Below are 22,106 nucleotides of genomic sequence, written 5' to 3'. Positions count from 1 at the left end.
CCTTCCCTCAAGATTTTTCCAACAATTGGCAATTGTTGTCATGTGGTCATCAGGGGACTCTTAATTCCAGATTTTTATTAAACTTCACATTTTTCAGATCAGAATTTCAAAAATTCAGATTTTTAGTCAAATTCTACCATCTGCAGCGATGGGATTCAAATCCAGGTCTCTTGAACATTCGCTGAGTTTCCAGATTAACAGTTTAACTATAGTACCACTGGGCCATCACCTCCCCATTAAATTCCCCATTTATAAATTACTATTGAAACTGATATCTTTCAGACAGTGCATACCAGATCACCATAATAACTGGGAAAATAAAAATCTTTGCTCGCATCACCTCTAGTATGTTTTCCGAATCCCCTTAAACCTGCGAGCTCTGGATGTCCTCCCTGTCCCCTCTCCCCCAGCTCCTCATTGTCAAAACCTTTCACAAGTTTGAATACTGCTCTCAAATCTCTTGTTTATGCTCCCTGTTCAGAAATGAACAACTCCAGCTTCTCCACTCCCCCACCACTGGGTAAAGCTCCTCTGCGCTCTGTCTGAGCTCTTGATGTCCTGGGTAAGACCCAGATGTGAACACATTATTCCAGTGTCTTTAGCCACTCAGTGAGACCAGTTACTGCCCCGACACATCACCTTGCCCTGCGCCCTGCCGACTGATCCTCTTCTCTCTCGTACTGGACTGGCTCGAGTGGCAGGAGTCGTAGTTGGACAGAGTGCTGGACGGTGAACCTGAGTCAAACCTGGCTTGCTGCTGCGATGAGAGAGTGGTGTTGGGGGACGACAGTCCTGAGTCAATCTGCTTGTATTCAAGATCCACAGACGGGTCTCGAGACAAGACCCGGTGTTCCACACTCTGAAAGAAGACAAAAAGATGATGGTCAATGGCAATTCAAGCTGCAGTCTCTGCCAGTGCAGAGCTCCTTGTTCCTGGCCACTCTGTTCTGGATGTGCACTCAGTCACTCTTCAAGGGTACAGTCTCATTCTTGGAGAAAGTGAGGACTGCAGATGCTGGAGATCAAAGCTGCAAATGTGTTGCTGGAAAAGCGCAGCAGGTCAGGCAGCATCCAAGGAGCAGGAGAATTGACGTTTCGGGTATGAGCCGCAGCCCTTTCTTCCTGAAAAAAGGCTCATACCCGAAACGTCGATTCTCATGCTGCTTGACCTGCTGTGCTTTTCCAGCAACACATTTTCAGCTACAGTCTCATTCTTCACACGTGTTTCAGAACTAACTGTGTTTGGACATCAAGCTGAGTCCAATCTTACCATCCATACAGACACACACCTTCTGTCAGACGTTTCAGTGCAGAAAGAATCCATCTACTCAGGCAGGGTACATGGTCTACTGCTGACTGAAGAGTGAGCAAGATCGACTAACCCACTAAATTGTGACGAGGATCTATTGGTGACTGACTAGTGACTAGGATCAACTATTGAATAATGACCAGGATCGACTAATTCACTGAATATTGACTAGGATCGATCAACCTACTAAATAGCATCCAAGATCTTTCGGTAACTGACGAGTGACTAGGATTGACTAATCCACTAAATAGTGACCAGGAAGAACTAGTTACTGAATAATGGCCAGTATCAACTACTGAGTAGTGACCAGAAATGACTAGTCCACTGAATATTGACCAGGAATGATTAGTTCACTAATTAGTGACCAGGAACAACAATCCACTGAATATTGACCAGGAATTACTAGTTTACTAAGTAGTGACCAGGGGAACAACTCCCACTGAACAGTGGCCAGGATTGAGTAGTCCAATGAATATTGACCAGGAATAGGAAATCCTCATCGATTTTACCCTCCCTATACCATGGGCTATGAGATCAATTGCTGCACCCACTCACATGGCTCCCTGACAGAAAACTCATGAGGCTGCATTTGAATACAGCCAAATTCTTATATTTTCCATCGCTAAAGAAATATATGCAGTGCTTGAAAGCAGAACACACAGAAGCCTTGCATATTACATTTTAGATTAGATTAGATTACAGTGTGGAAACAGGCCCTTCGGCCCAACAAGTCCACACCAACCCGCCGAAGCGCAACCCACCCATAACCCTACATTTACCCCTTAATTAACACTACGGGCAATTTAGCATGGCCAATTCACCTGATCTGCACATCTTTGGACTGTGGGAGGAAACCGGAGCACCCGGAGGAAACCCACACAGACACTGGGAGAACGTGCAAACTCCACACAGTCAGTCGCCTGAGGCGGGAATTGAACCCGGGTCTCTGGCGCTGCGAGGCAGCAGTGCTAACCACTGGGCCACCGGGCCGCCCATATTCTACTGGTTACATTTTAAAAACATTTTTGCAAACAGCAAGTTGCGTAGATATATGTACTACTTTCTTAAAAAATTTAAGATCTGAATTTATACAGCGTATTTCATGGCCCAGGCATCTCAAAGTGCTTTGCAGATAGTGAAACAATTTTGAAGCGCAGTCACTATTATACTGTTTGAAAAGTCACTATCAATTTGTGCACTGAAAGCTCCCAGAGACAGCTAGGTCATCACGACAACATTTTCTATTACTGTGCTGTTCATTGAGAGATAAATATTGGTCAGGACAGTGTGAATGGACCCTATCAAAATCTTACATGCTGACAGTCAAGTATGTCCAATTCCAACATGATCACAAATTATTAAAATTGTTTAAAATTAGGATCTTCTACTACAGTGAGAATAATGGTAGAACTCTCCAGCTACAAGACCTGCCAATGCCTCAGACAGAAATTCACCAACGAGTCAATGTAGCCTTTGTTACAGTGCTGAATTCAGTCTTAAAACATTACACTCTACAACCACTACGTTACACAAACAGGCTTGCTCTCTCCATCTTAAGATTTTAAAATATTAAATCAGAACCTCGCAGCTCCAGCTGAAAAAGACAATCTTCTTAAAAGTTAACCTGGCCTACCTTTAGTTCATCAATTAAACTATTTCCATAAAAGTATCTTCACCACCCAAAGGAAAAAGTCAAACAAAAAGTTGCTTACATTGCCCATAGCGTGCTGAATACTGAAAACTTGCAAGAGAAAGCGTGTTCCTTTGCAATCTAGTCTGGTCCAAGTTAGAGCCAGAGATTCCATATACGTGTGAGACAATACTTAATCCACCTGTATGTCCTCAGGAAGCACACAGAATGCTCCCTTAGGGAATCATGGCAAAATAATTAGGCCTTTTGTGACCAGTTTTTTTGGGCACCACATGACCTGCTTCGGTCTTTAACACCTTCATTGCTGAGGCTGTCACAACTGAAGAGAGGAACTCGATCATTTGCCTTCCACAGGCTGCTTTGCTCGCTTGTGTACCATAAAAAAAAAACAAGTTGCAGCTTGGCTACTGATCAACACAACCCGTCTACGAGGTCAGTGCAAAGAATGGTCCTGTTCTCCAATGGGGCAGGCAGCATGAACCTTCCCCTTGTTTTAATCCTTTGAGAATGCTACAATCCAACAGTAAACTGTGTGCATGAATACAGAGAGTGCAATGCTGCTTCGCATGTTAAATAGCAGAAATGTTTTGAACGAGAAGCAGTTCTGTGTGCCATCAAGGATGCTCTGTAATTTCTATTTGATGCCTTTTTCCTTGGCTATGATTGAGTGCACAGTGTCCATGTCCCTTCCTCACAGAGAGGAACCAAGTGGTTATCGTAGAGTCATAGAGTCAGAAACAGACCCTTTTGTCCAACCAGTCCATGCCAACCATAATCCCAAATTAAACTGGTCCCACCTGCCTGATGCTGGCCTATATCTCTTCAAATCTTTCCTATTCATGTGTCCATCCAAATGTCTTTTAAATGTTGTAATTGTACCCTCAACCTCAAGAAATTCATTCCACAGTCAAACCACCCTCTGTGCAAAACATTTGCCCCTCATTCCTTTTTTAAACCTCTCCCTTCTCACCTTAACAATGTGCCCCAGAGCCTTGAAATCCCCCATCCAAGGAAAAGACAACTACCATTAACTCTATCTATATCTCTCATTATTTTATAAACTTCTATCAAGGCACCCACAATCTCTTACACTGCAATGAAAAATATCCCAGTCTATCCAGTCTTTCTTTATAACTAAAACTTTCCATTCCCAGCAAAATCCTGGTAAATCTCTTCTGACCCCTCTCCAGTTTAATAATATCCTTCCAATAACATGGAGACCAGAACTGAACACAGTGCTCCAGAAAAGGCCTCACTAACATCTTGTACAACCTCAACATAACGTCCCAACTCCTACACTCAAAGGACTCAGCAATGAAGGCAAGCATGCTAAATGCCCTTTTCACCATCCTGTCTGCAAGTGACAAACTTCATTCCTCATCCTTGATGATAACAGCAGGGGTTTATAATGCCTGAGTGCAATTAGCAACCCAGGAACTGCAGTCGGAGACTGGAAGCTTCCTCTCCAAATCGAGTTCTGATCTTCACCAGGAGTGCAGTGAGGAGGGCAGAACAGTGGATTGGTTCTTGAAGGGGGAAGTGGCAGTGCCCTGATGGTAGCAACCCTCTGTCTGGGCCAGAAGGTCCAGGTTCAAGATCTACTTCAGGATTTGAAGACCACAGAGTCATACAGCACAGAAACAGACCCTTTGGTCCAACCAGTTCATGCCGACCATGATCTCAAACTAAGCTAGTCCCACCTGCCCATACTCATTCTGTCCTCCTGAGATATGTCTGGTGAGCAGAGAGACCCCTGCTCTGTGAGAACGATGTGGTAACTTTAGTGCAATGCCTCCTCATGTTAAAGTATTCCACTTGTAGATTCTTGCCAGGAGCAAGCACTGTCTTCATTTTAAGGGAGAGAATCCCTATAGTAGAAACGGCTGATCAACCATAAAGGTAATCATAGCCTAGATGAATTCTTCCTTTGTTAGGATACATTTCCCCAGGATTTACCAGAGAATAATGAGTGGAATCCAAAGCAGTTATTTCTTTCCTGCTTCCTGTCTTCGAGATGTTGACCAAAGGGGATGAATTAAGTTGTAACATTCTGGCATGACAGCCTAAATTTATGGTCATGATGCAACTGCATCTATCAGGCACAAATACCAATTCCGCTGAGAGATCCTGGTCAAACTATGTTATAAATGGCAGTGGAAGTGAATGAACGCAGGATGAATCTCCTTGACCATGAACCTGTAAGGAAGTCATACTTTAAGACCCAAATTTTTCAGGATATCAAATGGAACAGACGAGGTCGATTCGGAGAGACTATGTTCACAGATCGTAAAGTTGTGGACAATGCGGTGAAGATAAAATAAAACAGAGCCAGACCTTTCAGGAGAGTACTGGGGTAAGTGTTCTTCACACCGAGAGTAGCAGAGATTTGAAGTGCTTTCCAGCAAAAGCAATTGATGTGGGATCAAGAATCGATTTTAAAACTGAGATTGAAAGATTTTTTCCATCCACAGGTATGGAGAGATATGGGCAAATCACCCACTCCTGTTTCTGTGTTCCAATCCAGCAAAAACTTCCAGAGTATTACTACATCTGGAGGGAGGCTTGACCATTAGCTGCACATATTATGGATTTGAGTGCGTGTGACTATTGAAGCAATATGCATTGCTGGAGGAGGCATTTCCAGTCAGTGCTTGAGTGGACAAGGCTGCAATTCAGCACCACAAAGCAAAGAGCTCTCTTCATCATCTCATCCTGACTGTCTGCCTTACAAGACAGTATTAAGGCCCTACGTTCAGACTTGTGATAATTCCCTCTTTCAGACTCTTAAAAACATAAAAACAAAGAGCTGAGTAGGCCATTTGGCTCTTTAAGTCCCTGCTTCATCATTCAATATTACTGCAGCTGACCCTCTACCTCAATGCCATATCCTCACTTTCTCCCCATATGCTTTGATACCTTTAAGCATCTGAAATGTATCTACCTTTTCCTTGAATATGTTCAGTGACTAGGCTTCCACATCTTTCTGCAGTAGAGAATTGCACTTGGTCACTACCCTTGGAATGGAAAAATTTCAGACCTCTAAAATGCTCCACCTTGTATCACGTTTCCCTGTGTCCCAACACTATTCCACAGAAATATCACTCTGTCACAACTCCCTAACCTTCACTTAACTATCTCCTCAATTTCTTTCTCTTGAACTGTTGAGACAGGTTTATAATTCCAACTGCTAGCATGAACCTTTCATAATTCTGATGGCCAAACCTTTTTGCTTCTAACAATCTGAAGACCGTCACCACCACCTTCTCAAGAGAAATTAGTGATGGACAATTATCGCTGGTCCTGCCAGTGAATCTCGTATCTCCTGACTGAATTGAAATAAAATTATTCAAGCTCTCCCGGCCGGGAAGCTTCACCAGCCACCTGGCTAGTGTATTGCTTGCCACTGAACTGAAAAAATGTGATTCTCCTGCAAGGAGAAAACTATTCACCCTTCTGAACTGAACTCCTGATTCTTCTGAACTGAAGTTAAAAGCTATAGGCCTCTGGTCTGTTTATAAAACTCAGCAAAATAAATAACTCATCAATTAACTCCACAGTCACCCGCTACGCAATGAAGGCACATGTCTTGATGAAATAGTGTAGTTAGGTCACTGTTTCAAAAGACTTTCTGACCATGCACCTTCACAGAACTCTGTCTTAAATGCCAAATGATAATGCATACTTGAAACACTTTTTTTTCCACAGTGTGAATACTCAAGACAGGTAAAGGTTTAATCCTGATTGCTTGAAGTTAAATGAATATTTTTAAACTTCTTGGATGGACATCAGAGTCAGATATTGAACAGCCATCTGTGTCTGTGGAACTTGTCCCTAAATACACATTGGTTCTATTTGGAGAAAAAGAAAAAACAAAGCAGGAACAATAGATTTGTCCTCTAAACTGGAAATGACTCTTATGGTGATACTGATCAAAAAATCTCACTTGTAAATAAATGCCTGTGAACAGTTCTCTGCTCTATTTGTCTTACCATGTTTTCAACAGTCTTGAGGTACTTGGCACATTGACTGTGTCCATTGTACTCAGCTAGATCTGCGGATGTGTAGCCATCACGATCACGGACAGTCAGATCAACACCATTAACCACTAAGATTTGACAACACTGTGGTAAAATAAGAGAAATAGTAAGAATCTGGCACTGTGGAAAAATATAATAGACGTCACCACTTTGGTTACAACACATTGTTTGATAATTCACCAATAGATCAGCAACAGAAGATAACAAGTACAATTTCAGTCTACATTTTAAACGTCGAATGCAGCCATTGCAATCATAATAGAAAATAACAAAGTGATGGCAAATACTGTGATGCACTATTTGTATATTTATTTATAGTATCTGAGTTAGAACATAATTTTATCTTATTCTGTTTTATACATCTTCAAATTTATCATCCGATATGTGCTGTTTCTCATATTATTAAACTAACCTCTCTCCACCAGAAACAATTTCCCTTTCCTTTTTAGCATCTGTGTATCCTTTTGTAATAAGCCTTTAAAAATGCAGAATCCACACTCACCATCATCTTGACCTGTATCTCTTATTTTTCATATATCATATAAAACAATGTGTGTGTGTGTTTTCAGTTCATTATTTGTGAAGTAAAAGATTAAGGAATGAATAACTCCCTCATGGGGATTCTCAAAGATTGTCGATCAAATGCAGGCAGATTAATTAATCAACATCAGCCCTACTCCTAAAGAAATTGCGGTGAGCACTGAGTTTTGCTTAGAAGGTTTCCAAATGACATGAATCTGTGGACAGTAATAAAGAAATCTGATGAAGGCAGAGCGGTGGACATTGTTATAGGGGTTTATAAAATCATGAGGGGCATGGAATAGGTGAATAGTCAAGGTCTTTTGTCCAGGCTAGAGGAGTCCAAACCGAGAAGATGCAGGTTTGAGGTGAAAGGGGAAAGCTATAAAACAGACCTTAATGGGCAACTGTTTCACACACACACAGAGGTGTGTGTATATGGAACGAGCTACCAAAGGAAGTGGTGGAAGCTGGTACAACAACAACAACATTTAAAAGGCATCTGGATGGGTATATAAATAGGAAGGGTTTAGAGGGGTACAGCACTAAAACAAATATAACCATGGCTGGGTCATTAAGAGGGAATGGATGGCACTGTATTTGAGACTGACAATATCTTCTGAGCATTATATGACTTACTTGTCAAAAAAAAATCCAACCAATCAAATAGCATCAGGCAGGGAGAACAGGGAAGAGAATCCACTGTCCACTATCCACTGTCCACAGTGGAATTTTACCCAGCAGTGCCCTTTGGGGCTTGCAAAGCTAATCACCTCCTGTGCATTGCTGACTCAGTTTGTCTGACTACTGGTGACCATCCCTTCAGCTGCCTGGACCTGAAGATCTAAAGCTGTCTTCAATAACTTCTCTACTTCTCTCTCTTCATTGAAGATGCTCCTTCAAACCTACCTCTTTTAATAAACTTGCTGTTTTCTGTCCCTCTGTCTCTATTTGTGGCTCATTAGTGGTCTATTGGTGTTCCTGTGAAACATCTTTCATGGCTTTAATGATGCTACATTAATTCAGTAGTGGGAGGGCTAGAGAATCCTATCTCTCTCTCTCTCTCTCTCCTCTGCAGGTCCCTATTGTTTGCTCTGCTCTCCAAATTTACACACAGAATGTTCAGCATGCTTAAAGTAGTTACACTTAAAGGAAAGTAGGAGCCTGGACATCATGTCTAGTTGAAATCATAGAATCCCTCCTGCTTGGAAGCAGGCCATTTCGCCCATCGAATCCGCAACAACTTTCCAAAGAGCATCCTACCCAGACCCACCCGATCCCTGTAACCCTGCATTTCCTATGGCTAATCCACCTAGCCTTCACATCCCTGGACCCTACAGACAATTTAGCATGGCCAATCCACCTAAACTGCGCATCTTTGGACTATGGGAGGAAACCAGAGCACCTGCAGGAAACCCACGCAGTCACAGGTAGAATGTGCAAACTCCACACAGACAGTCAGCTGAGGCTGGAATCAAATCTGGGTCCCTAATACTGTGAAGCAGCAGTGCTCACCACGAAGCCACCATGCAGCCTCTTACTAAACTGGACTGTGATTCATACTCGGGTCACATTTGCCTCACAAATTGTGCTAGAGCAGCATCAAATCAAACACAAGGGCACTGAATCACAAGACAGACAGCAGTGAGATGCTGCTATTGAAATATTTGAAAAGGGCTGGCATCCTATCACCAAGTCACCCTTTATTTACACTGGGGTGAGTCATTGACACTGATCCAGTTCTCAGGGTGAACAGAACCTCTGACACTCCTGTTTATACCTGTCAGCCAAGGCTCCCTGATTGGACCAGCCAATTCATATTCTATGAGGTCCACCTGGCTGACTTCATTCCAATCATGTGACTCACTGAAGTGTCTTATGCGTCATGTGATTCAAATGAGTCACATGGTGCTTTGGGTCACACACTGCAGAGATGCTTGTACTACAATGTAATGCAGAGCCATGTCTTTCACAGAAGTTAAAGCAGTGTTCATTTCCATCTTCAATACCAAGTGTAATTTCACAGTCTGCTACAGGGATGCAGCATGCTCTGATTGCTTCATAATGCGTTCTCTGACATCTGTTCCCAGAAAACAGTCAGTCCCAAAATGTTACTCCAGCGGGAATATTATGTAGTGTGAACCTGTCCAATTATGCTCTAGGCACCTGTTGCTGTGGGACACGATGACAGTCACTGTCAGGATAGCAGCAGGAAGTAAATGGCAGGTCAGGTGAGAAGGAGCAGTACACAAATGTGCAGAGCTCACCTGATCTAAACCAGAGCATGTGAGCTTTAAAAAGAAGGGAAACCTAGGGGAGTACAAAATGCTGTGCCATCAGTGTTATTAAAAGAAAGAACAACTCTTTATTTCACTGATTAACTTCCTCTGTGTCAGGAAATGCCAGTACCAGCTGGGCACTTAAGTTCCAATTTTGTGTTTTATACTGTGAGCATTAATGGTGTGTCGTTGCTCCCCAAGTGAATGGACAAAGTGGTTCCAAGATGCACAAAGACCCTGTACATTGTCAGGTTTATGCTGGGGGTGAGCTGATAGTCACAACCGTAGGCCTTAGAGGGGCTACAGAACAATTTCTCGGAAGGTCATGGAAAATACTCTCTGATTCTTAACTGAGACGCAACAAGCCGTGCTTCCACACTTCAAATCAATGCAGTTGCTACGAAACTTGCCTCTAGTTCCCCGTTCTCTGCAGCATCGTGTAATGGGGTGCCACCCCAGTTGTCTGTGATGATTTCACCTCCGTGTAACAATAGCCAACTGAGAACCTTGGCATGTCCTCGGCTGGCAGCAAAGTGCAAAGCTGTGGCCCCTTCGTCATCCTGGTCTGATAGACTAATGTTTGAAAAGCTCACCTGCACACAAAGTGGGAGGAAACATAAACTGGTTAAATAATCCAAAGGGAAACAGTTGCTCTGTCTCACATGGAGAAGCATATTAAAATTACAACACTTTTATGTCTGTTCATTAATCTGTTGTTAAAGAAAACGTCTTCATCTTGGATCACTGGAGTTTTGGCCTCATCCTTCAGTAATCATAGCATAATCCAAGAAATGCAAATGTTCCCTTAAGTTTCCTTTTCCTAAATGATTTTATAGGCATCATTTCCTTTACTTCTCTGTTTCCCATACAAAAGCCCAACCAAGCAGTAAGGCCAACAGATCCTTGATCAATGCCCACAAACAGCACCTGGGTCTAGAGGACAAGAGCATGTGGTGATGATCCTCTCAGCATTGAACTTTTTGGGCTTCATTTGATACCTTCCTCATTGATATTAACAAAGTTATGCACTGACCAAAGCCAGGCCAGTTGTGGCTACAAATTAATGTCTTCTCATCCCATCAAAGGTAAAAGAGGTGGAGAAGTGGCATTGCTTATCAGGGATAGTATCACAGCTGCAGAAAGGGAGGTAGCTGAGGAGGATTTGTCTACAGAGTCAGTATGTATAAAAGTCAAAAACAGGAAAGGAGCAGTCACTTTATTGGGAGTTTTCTACAGACCCCCCAATAGGAACAGAGACATAGAGGAGCAGATTGGGAGGTAGATTTTGGAAAGCTGCAGAAATAAAAGGGTTGTTATTGTGGGTGGCTTTCATTTCCCTAATAGTGATTGGAACGTCCTCATCCTCAAATAGTTTGGATGGAGCAGTTTTTGTCATGTGTGTCCAGAAGGGATCCTGACTCAATATGAAGATACGCCAGCTAGAGGGGAGGCCATATTGGATTTGGTGCTTGGCAACAAACCATGCTAGGTGTCAGACCTCTCAGTGGGAGAGCATTTTGGTGGTCGTGATCACAACTCCATGACCTTTACTATATTCATGGAGAGGGATAGGAGCAGACAGTTTGGGAAAGTATTTAACTGGGGGTCGGGGAATTATAATGCTATTAGGCAGAAACTGGGAGCACCTAAATTGGGAACAGATGTTCTCAGGGAAATTCATGACAGAAGTGTGGAGTTGTTTAGGGAGGACTTGCTGATAGTGCTGGACAGATTTGTCCCACTGAGGGAAGGAAGAGATGCAGGTTGGAAGAACTTTGGATGACAAGGGATGTGGAACATCTATCTAGTCAAGAGGAAGAAGGAAGCTTACTTAAGGTTGAGGAGGCAAGGATCAGACAGGGCTCTAGAGGGTTACAAGGTAAACAGAAAGAAACTGAAGAATAGACTTAGGAGAGCTTGAAGGGGGAATGAAAAAGGTTTAGTAGGTAGGATTAAGGAAAACCCTAAGGCATTCTACACTCATGTGAGGAACAAGAGGATGGTCAGAGCGAGAGTGGGGCTGATCAGGGATAGTGGAGGGAACTTGTGCCTGGAGTCAGACGAGATTGGAGAGACCCTTAATGAATACTTTGCTTCAGTATTCACTATTGAGAGGTACCTTGACGTTTGTGTGCATAAGCTGATACGCTCAAACAGGTTGATGTTAAAAAGGAGGATGTGCTGAAACTTTTGAAAATCATGAGGATGGACAATTCCCCTGGGCCAGACAGGATATACCCAAGGCTACTACAGGAAGCAAGGGAAAAGATTGCTGCACCTTTGCATTGATCTTTGCATCCTCTCTGTCGAATGGAGTAGTGCCAGATGATTGGAGGGTGGCAAATGTTATTCCCTCGTTCAAGAAAGGGAATAGGGAAAATCCTGGGAATTACAGACCAGTCAGTCTCACGCCTGTGTGGGTAATGTACTGGAAAGGATTCTGAGAGACAGGGTTTATGATTACTTTGAAAACCATAGCTTGATTAGAGATAGTCAGCATGGCTTTGTGAGGGACAGGTCATGCCTCAGAAATCTTATTGAATTCTTTGAGGATGTGACAAAACACATTGATGAAGGTAGAGCAGTGAATGAGGTGTATATGGATATTAGCAAGGTGTCTGATAAGATTCCCCATGGTAGGCTCATACAGAATGTAAGGAGGCATGGGATACAGAGAAATCTGGCTAACTGGATACAGAATTGGCTGGCCCATATAAGACAGAGAGTGGTGGTAGATGAAAAGTATTCAGCCTGGAGCTTGGTGACCAATGGTGTTCCGGAGAGATTTGTTCTGGGACCTCTGCTCTTTGTGATTTTTATAAATGACTTGGATGAGGAAGTGGAAGGGTGGCTTAGTAAGTTTGCCAATGACACTAAGGTTGGTGGAGTGGTGGATAGTGTGGAGGGTTGTTGTAGGTTGCAACGTGCCACTGACAGGATACAGAACTGGGCTGATAAGTAGTAGATGGAATTCAACCTGGAAAAATGTGAAGTAATTCACTTTGGAAGGTCAAATTTGAATGCAGAATACAGGGTTAAAGGCAGGATTCTTGGCAGTGTGGAGGAACAGAGCGATCTTGGGGTCCATGTCCATAGATTCCCCCAAAGTTGCCACCCAAGTTGATAGGCTTGTCAAGACCTATGATGTATTGGCTTTCATTAAGCAGGGGGATTGAGTTTAAGAGCTGTGAGGTTATGCTGCAGCTCTCCCAAGCCCTGGTTAGACTACACATGGAATATTGTTTTCAGTTCTGGTTGCCTCATTATAAGAAGGATGTGGAAGCTTTAGAGGGGGTGCTTCCTGGGCTGGAGGGCATGTCTCATGGGGAAAGGTTGAGGGAACTAGGGCTTTTCTCATTGGAGCGAAGAAGGATGAGAGGTGAATTGATAGAGGTGTAAGAAATGATGAGAGGCATAGATAGAGCAGATGGCCATAGACTTTTTCACAGAGTGGCAATGGCTACCACAAGGGGGCATAATTTTAAGGTGATTGGAGGTAGGGTATTTACACAGAGAATGCTGGGTAGGTGGAATGCATTGCCAGCAGTGGTAGTAGAGTCAGATACATTAGGGACATTTAAGCGACTCTTGAATAGGCACATGGAAGATGGTACAATGAAGAGTACGTAGGTTAGTCTGATCTTAGAATAGAATAAAAGGTTGGCACAACATTTAGGGCCAAAGTGCCTGTACTGTGCTGTATTGTTCTATGTTATATCATACCCTGGGCTGCTCTTCCAAAGTTCAATTCAATCAGATATTATTGAGTGAACCATGTGAGTGGAAGTAATTACACTTTCACTCTTGTAAGTTGCAGTTCTTGGGAGGTCCACTGGGGGTTAATTTATTGGTCACTGTACTCTCATTGCCAATTTGCAGCATCTATTTGACTCTACAGTCTTCCTCAACCTATATTCCCCTCTACTTGGAAAACGCAATGATCCTGAAAAAGAACTTCTCAACCACTGCCCAATATAGTAAGCATTTCAAGAGAGGAACATCAACTCATGGAAGAGAAGAGGCCATTCTGATTCGTGTTTTGTCCCTCAGAATGGTATCTTCTAATATTCTGCTTGCCAATGCTGATAGGGGTTGTATATAGCAATGCACTGCGTGGTTGGAGGTTGCATCAAAACAAAAGTGAGAGAGTTGATCCAAAATTGGATATTCACATGGAAAATTCCCAGCAACCTTGTTGGCTATCACTCAACACATTAAATTTAAAATTGTTGTCCACACTTCTAAATCTTTCCAAGGCAACATAATAGGTTATCAGGTTATGACATCTATGACCTTCTGCCAACACTTCTCAAGCTTGTCCTTTTGTCCATGTTCTAACTTCCTACTTCATCCTACCATGAATGGCATAGCTGCCAGAAATATACACTCTGGAATTCCCTCCTTTAAGACTTTCCACTTACCTCTCTTCCCTTGAAAACCTTCAAGTTGCTCCTAATTTCAACATTCCAGGTTCCAATCCACTTTCCAGACCAGAAAAGGCTAAGGAATGTATTTTATGTTCAGGGAACTATCCAGTAGTTAGTAGAAACAATTGGGTAACATGCTACACTTTGAAAATTCATCTGAATAATTTTGTTTGTGAGAATGTACAACATGGACCACCTAAATTGAAGGTAGGACAAAAACTGGCCAGTTCTAGCTTAAGTCATTGCTTTGCCCTGTGTGGATCAGCCTAGCCTGGTGTCCCAAGAATGTAACTTACCAGCCAGACAATGACAGTATTATGTCCCATCTGTGCTGCTGAGTGGAGTGCAGTCATCCCATCATTGGCTCGGAGATGTGGATCTGCTCCACATTCTTTCACAAGGTATTGAACAGCCTCCAGGTGTCCTTCCTGACTGGCCAAATAGAGCGGTGTGGCACCATTTTTCATTTGTGTATTTACAACACTGAAAGGAGAAACACAATATGTCACTTATGAAATTCCTTCGTCCTCATCATTGAAACGGAGACATAGAAGGAGGATACTCAGCCCATTACATTGAGTGGTACAGGTCGTATTTGCATTCTAAACCCATTACCTTTCTCCTTCCCTCTAATTTGTGGATTAAAATCTTGAAGTCTTTATCTAATTAAAAACTGTGATTAAATTCATCACAATAGCTACTTCCACCCAATACATTCTGCCCAAGGGTTGTTTCAAACTCTGCGATTCTTGAGCCAGTAATGAAGGAAGAATAGCTGAGGTAATTCCCAATTGCATTAGGATTATGCAGTGTAAACAGCACAATAACAGACCATTCAGCCTAATGGCCAATGCCAAGGATATTCTCTTTCAGTCACCTACCAATTTCTTCTTTAAATGTACCATTGTAACCTTCTATTCCCTTTCCCCTCATCAGTTTAAATATAAGCAAGTCACTGCAGAAGATAGCGACCTGAAATATAAACAGAAAGTGCTGAAGAAACCCAACAGCTCTGGCAGGACAGAAAAAGGAGTTAACATTGAGCCCAATATAATTCGTCTTTGGAACTGAAATTAACTGGAAATGTATTGATTTTATGCTGTGGAAATATTGTCTGTCTTATGGTCAGCATGGGCTGGTTGGACTGAAAGGTCTGTTTCCATGCCGTGTGATTCTATAAGAACCAGATCAGAAAAGCCATTCTGTAACCTCTCTGCTGCAATCACACACGCTGAATGCACATTGCTTTCACGTCAACAAAGACTGCTTTCTGCCATACGCAGCCCAGCTCCAGCCCAAATTACATATGAATCCCCACTAAATACCTCACACTTTGGACCAAATCAAAAAAACTGCAGATGCTGGAAATCAGAAACAAAGAGTCTTCTGAAGACCCTTATGAAGAAGGGTCTCTGGACTTGAAATGTTAACTCTGATTTCTCTCCACAGATGCAGCCAAACCTGCTGAGCTTTTCCAGCAAATTCTGTTTTTGTCTCTTGCTCTGGAGTCAGGGTGAACCCTAACTTCACTTTTGCAATATGAACCTGCAGTGTCAGTGAAATGAAAACTGCCTAGTGTTCATGCTAGACCTGAAAACAAAAAATGTTGGAAATCACAGCAGATCACGGTGGCTCAGTGGTTGGCACTGCTGCCTCACAGTACAAGGGTCCCAGGATCGATTCCAGGCTCGGGCGACAGTCTGTGTGAAGTTTGCACATTCTCCCTGTATCTGCGTGGGTTTTAAAAAAAAAGGGCGGCATGGTGGCACAGTGGTTAGCACTGCTGCCTCACAGCGCCAGAGACCTGGGTTCAATTCCCGCCTCAGATGACTGACTGTGTGGAGTTTGCATATTCTCCCCGTGTCTGTGTGGGTTTCCTCCGGGTGCTCCGGTTTCCTCCCACAGTCCAAAAATGTGCAGGTTAAGTGAATTGGCCATGCTAAATTGCCCGTAGAGTTAGGTGTAGGGGTAAATGTAGGTGAATGGGTCTGGGTGGGTTGCTCTTCGAAGGGTCGGTGTGGACTTATTGAGCCGAAGGGCCTGTTTCCACACTGTAAGTAATCTAATCTAATCATGTAGCATCCATGGAAAGACAGCAAGCTAACGGTTTCAGTCTAGATGATTCTTCATCAGAACTGATGTGAAGTTTTGGGGTGGGGGGGTTGAAACATGTGGTGCTGGAAAAACACAGCAGGCCAGGCAGCATTCAAGGAGCAGGAGAATCGACGTTTCGGGCATAAGCCCTTCTTCAGGAAGGGGTGGGGGGGGCAACATCTATGTAATAGTCAGTGGGGATGGAGTGCTGGGGGAGGAAGGATGTTCATAGTTCAGATTAAGTGATTGGAATGTGAGAATGGCAGAACAATTGTGTGTCCAACTGCCAGACTTGAAAGGACAGAGTCTCACTGGAGGTTCGCTGGAGTATTGTAGCAGGTCAAGAACAGACAAGTGGGCATACAAGCAGGATGCTGTGGTTAAATGACCGGCTGTAGGTGGGTTGGGGCCCTGCTCACATATGGACTGAAGATGTTCCGCAAAGTGGTCACCCAGTCTGCAATTGGTTTCTCCAACATAAAGTAGGCCACATCGGGTGCAGCGAATGCAATAGACCAGATTGGAGAAGGTACAGGTGAAAGGCTGCTTCACCTGGAAAGACGGTTTAGGCCCCTGGATGGTGAGCAGAAATATATTTGTAAGGTTAACACAGTCTCACTATTTATCCATTACCCGCGCTTATAAGATTCATAGGTGAAAAAACTCACTCCCCCAATTTACTGGGTTATTTAATATTGAAGCTGCAAACACTACCATTCATTGAAAAACAATCTGCTGAAAGTTTTAACAGGAAGAGCATTAGTTATCATGCTTTCTCATAATGAGCACAAACAGTTCAATAATTCAAGAGAGTGAGGGAAATCTGTTGTTCTCTGAAACTGTGTCTTATTGTGCAAGAGCATCAACCCCTGCATTGGCCCCAGTAAAGCAAAACACCAGTGAAGAAATCTCAACTTTCACGAATGAGGTCTGAGAAACCCATGATGTTTTCCCACTCCTGTGCAGGTAACTATCCGTAAACTGAAATACATTGGCACCAACAGCACTGATTGAACATCACAAACAATATAGTGATAAATCAATAACATCACCAAACCTCATGGATTTGACTTGAACTCCTGTGCTGCAGGGCTAGTGTTACTACCTCCAAGTTAAACTAGGCCTGGGTTCAAGTCCAGAGGTATCTCTGAACAGATTGATCAGGAAAATATCTAAATACTTAATAGGCATAAATTTGTCAATCAGTAAAATGGTTTCATTAATCACATTGTTAATATAAATGAATGGCAGCTTAATTGTCTCACTGTGGCTGTCACAAATTGGTTAAGCAATAGCGTGCAATCATTGGTTAGTCTGAACACAATAACAACTGGATAGTGTTGCAACTAGTTGTAGATGGACACTAATTGGTCAGCCAGTAGACAGTAGAAGCCTGCTCGGCCAATAGCCCAAAGGGTGACGAATCACAGCTCATCCTCTGCGATTTACATTCTCACTAACTTCAGAATTTGCTGGTAGAGTCATACAGCACGGAAACAGACCCTTCAGTCCAACCAGGAGAAAGTGAGGACTGCAGATGCTGGAGATCAGTGGAGAGAATGGTGGTGCTGAAAAAGCACAGCAAGTCAGACAGCATCCAAGGAGCAGGAGAATCGACGTTTTGGGCAAGAGTCCTTCATCAGGAATGATCATCCTGATGGAAGACCTTTGCCCGAAACGTCAACTCCCCTGCTCCTCAGATGCTGCCTGACCTGCTGTGCTTTTCCAGCACCACATTCTCACCTTCAGTCCAACTAGTCCATTCTGACCATAAGTCCAAACTAAGTTAGTCCCACCTCCCTGCGCTTGGCCTATATCCCTCCAAACCTTCCTTATTCATGTACTTATCTAAATGTCTTTTAGACACTGTAACTGTACTCACATCCATGACTTCATTTGGAAATTCATTCCACACATGAAATACTCTCAGTGTAAAAAATTTGCCCTTCATGTCTTTTTCAAACCATTCTCCTCTCACTTTAAAAATACATCGCTAGTCTTGAAATCTCCCACCCAAGGGAAAAAGACACCTGCCATTCAGCTGTCTATAACCCCTCATGATTTTATAAACTTCTATATGGTCACCCTTCAACCTCCTATGCATCGGTAAAAATGTCCCAGCTTATCCAGCCCCTCCTTATAACTCAAACCCTTCATTCCCAGCAACATCCTGGTACCCATGAATATGCTTGATTTTCAGGCCCCAGTGGTTAAAGTTGTAATCTACTGAGGCCCACTTTGTAGTTTCTAATATTGAACAGTCAGTCAGTTGATAGTGACTGTCAATGATGCACTGAGTCATCAGTCGTATTCAAGCACTGAATGATTTATCAGTCAGTGGCTGTACTGAAATACTGCTCAGTTTGCTGAATTATTTGCAGTACTTCTATACAGTTTTTAGTTTATCCATAACTAACTTAAACAGATCAGTATGGATCAACTTGATTCAGAGAAGATCCAGTTACTACAGATTCTGTAAGTACTGAGGAGTAACAGCATGAACAAAAATAGCTATAGTCACAACCGAAGTTACACATGCTTTAATCTCCATCACTGTTAAAATAAAATGTGCTGGGTTATCTGTAAATCGATTAACTTGGTAACTGATTGTTGCTTTATTATCAGCCATGTATAATTTTTTTTCATGTAGTAAAAATTAAGAAAAACAGGACATTGACTCAAATATCAATGCTGATCTTACCACACCTAATGAGCCCCATCCCTGCCTTCTTTATCTAACCCTACCAATCAGACCTCTTGTCCCTTCGCCCTGTTGTGCTTGTGTAGTTTCTCCTTAAATATACCGGTGCTATTTGTCTTAACAATTCCAAATGGGGATCAGTTGCACATTCTTATCTTATATTGTGTGAAGCAGTTTATACTGAATCCCTTATTGCATTAATTAGTGACCACCGCATTTTTGTTCCCTACCTCTGGACTCCCTCAGAAGGAGAAATATTTTCGTGACAAGTAGTTTATCAAATGACTTCATAATTTTAAATACCTTTATCAGACCACCTCTCAGTGTTCTCCTTTCGAGAGGAAAGAGTTCCAGCCTGTTTAAGTAGTTAATAAAATTATTTTTAAAACCAACCTGTTCAGGTACATTTTCAAGGGCAGATGAGATTTGAACCCAAACCTTATGGTCCAAAGGTGGGGACATTACCAGTATGCTAGAAAAGGCCACTTAACAACCATGTTTTCACTTCTGACAGCACCTTTGGGATGCTTTATCATGATAGATACCTTAAACAAATGTAACTATCGACGTTGTTTTACATAGTCATTTGGTAGTACTGAATTTAAATATTGAATTTAAAAATACTGAATTTAAAAAGGAGACAAGAAGGCAATGGTCTTCACCTTGCATTCAGAGAGACTAGGACATAAGAAACAGACATAAGGGGCTCTTTCAGTACAGTCATAGTGTTACCACTTCTGAGCCAGAGAACCTAAGTTCAAGTCTCACCTGCTCAACAAGTGTGTCATAACACATCTGAACTGGTTGCCTTTTTTTGTTGAATAGTGTTGAATTTTATTGACTTCCTAAAGGATCGTTCTCATCTCCGCTAACTGTCTGAAGAGGTTGTTTTTATTTTAAAGAAAGAAACAGACTTGGGGATAAAAGAGACACCCAGTTTTTACAGAATGAGATGAGATTGATGATTTGTTATACCATCATTATCATAGCGATGCAGCAATTAACTGTCAATCCTAGTTCTCAGGCCAGACAGGCAAACTCCTGACCAATCAGAGTCTACCTGCCTGGTTGTAAGAACTAAGGCTAACAGTTAACTGTTTCTGCTGTAACTCCATAGTAATGATGGCCCAGCCAAGCAGTACTGACTTCTCAAAATGGATACATGCATATCTCTTTTATCATGCCTCCTTCTTGTTTCCTAGTCATGATGAGTGTCAGACAAACATTTTGAGCTTTTGTCTTCTTTTAGTAATGTTTATCGTTGTGGCTGTAAATCCTTTGTTCGAACATAATTGAACTGAAGCTTGGGTGTATTTATGTCAAGAGTGATAGGATTTCCTGGTACCTCTGGTCCTTTCTGAATCTTCAGCCCCTGCAGGGATCGTGAAGGAAACCTAAGTCCAGGCAGTAAAATTGCTTTGACACTCAGACTAAGCAAAACTGACACTGAAGTGTCTGTATAGTTACCAGGTTGTGAACTGTACTGACACCAATGCCTTCATGGGGAATTGTTGTAAATTAACACATGCACAGATTCTGATTTTATCTTCACAGGGGTCTTACAAAGTTTGTGAAAGTTTGGAAGACCAAATCTGTTCTGAAGAAGTCATATGAGACTCAAAACGTTAACTGATTCTCTCTCCACAGATGCTGCTAGACCTGCTGAGCTTCTCCAGTAATCTCTTTGTGAGTGGGATTACCTTGTAGGACTGTGGAGAGGGGGACCAAACGGATACAGTAGTAGGAAAATTAAAGTATAGAGTAACTCTGAAGATTACAGCATCGGGCAAAAGTGGTTCTCTAAACTAAATAGCCAGCACTGTATCTATAATATGGTTGCCAAACCTGGTCTGTTGTGAATTTTCAATTGCAAATGTTTGGCTGAAAACATGAAGTTCCAATCTCTCCATGGTCGGAAATTCTTTCACACATTGACATCATCTGGCATAAGCAGTTGAATGTCACCCTACCCCCTGATGCCATGTTGGAGTACAATCTGATCAATGACAGTCCATCCTTGGCTAGACATTGAATGTTGGGATAGTTGAATTCATCAAGAGAAAAAGACTTGTATTTGGTTGGCACCTTTCAAAGTCAAAGTGAAGATCAATTAATTTCAAATTTCAGTCACTGTTGTAAAGTAAGGAAGCACAAAACCAAATTATACACAGTGGAATCCACTAGCAACAAATGAGATCTGAATAGGGAATCTGCTTCACTGGCATTGGTTCAGAAGTGAATGTTGGCCAACTCTCCCAGGAGAACTCTGTTTCACTTTTATAAGGCACTGAGCAAAAAGATAGGCCAAAAGATAGTACCACTGGTAATGCAGCATTTGATCAATACTGTACTGAAGTACGAGGCCAGATTCAACCCTAAGAAATGACTTGAACGCACAACCTGCTCTGAGAAAAGCTGATTATCAGCTCAAATGCTAATAGATTATTTGGACAGACTCTCAAAAGTAACCAGTTTGACCAGAATGATAATCCATGGTGGGAACACCAAGTGTCTATTCCCTGGTACCTTTCTACTTAGTTTATGTTTGTCCCTCTGGCTGTTTTAGCATTTATCTTAAATCTGTGTCCTCTGTCTGGTGGCTAGCTGTGGAATCTGCCTACCAGTGGAAATAATTTCTTGATCTATCCTATCAAACTCTTTCACCATGGATATAGGTTTGCTCGCTGAGCTGGAAGGTTCATTTCCAAATGTTTTGTCACCATACTAGGTAACATCTTCAGTGGGCCTCAGGTGAAGTGCTGTGGTAGATAGGTCTGCCACCCCCTGAGAAAAAGAACCAGAAATGACATCACCACAGGAAATGACATCACCAACTCAAAGAAACCCAAACATAAAAATAGAAAGCAGGAATCATGTACAGTGCTTTGCCTGAGGCCCACTGAAGATGTTATCTAGTAGGGTGAGGAAACATCTGGAAATAAACCTTCCAGCTCAATGAGCAAACCTACATCCAGAACCTCAACCTAAGCTACAAATCTTCTCAAAACTCGCTAATCTTTCACCATTTTGAGTACATGTGTTACATCTTTCCTATTCTTCTCTGCTCTGAGGGAAACTAGCCCAGCTTC

The 22,106-nt window shown here is 42.4% G+C and overlaps 1 protein-coding gene across 3 annotated transcripts in view; it reads right to left on the bottom strand.

The window, feature by feature from the left end:
* espn (espin) overlaps positions 1–22,106 on the bottom strand; it is a 190,758-nt gene that overhangs the window by 131,211 nt on the left and 37,441 nt on the right. For all 3 annotated transcript variants that reach the window (XM_043676085.1, XM_043676084.1, XM_043676086.1), the window contains exons 3-6: positions 14,519–14,705; positions 10,206–10,388; positions 6,950–7,081; positions 640–859 (exon numbers count right to left, since the gene is read on the bottom strand). In XM_043676085.1, the coding sequence (XP_043532020.1) occupies positions 640–859; positions 6,950–7,081; positions 10,206–10,388; positions 14,519–14,705 (722 nt within the window). The remainder of the gene's footprint in view (positions 1–639; positions 860–6,949; positions 7,082–10,205; positions 10,389–14,518; positions 14,706–22,106) is intronic.

This window comes from Chiloscyllium plagiosum, chromosome 34, assembly GCF_004010195.1.
Source record: "Chiloscyllium plagiosum isolate BGI_BamShark_2017 chromosome 34, ASM401019v2, whole genome shotgun sequence".
Taxonomy (NCBI): Eukaryota; Metazoa; Chordata; class Chondrichthyes; order Orectolobiformes; family Hemiscylliidae; genus Chiloscyllium; species Chiloscyllium plagiosum.
The sequence above is the reverse complement of the archived record's forward strand: the minus strand, read 5'-3'. Positions and strand labels throughout refer to the sequence as shown.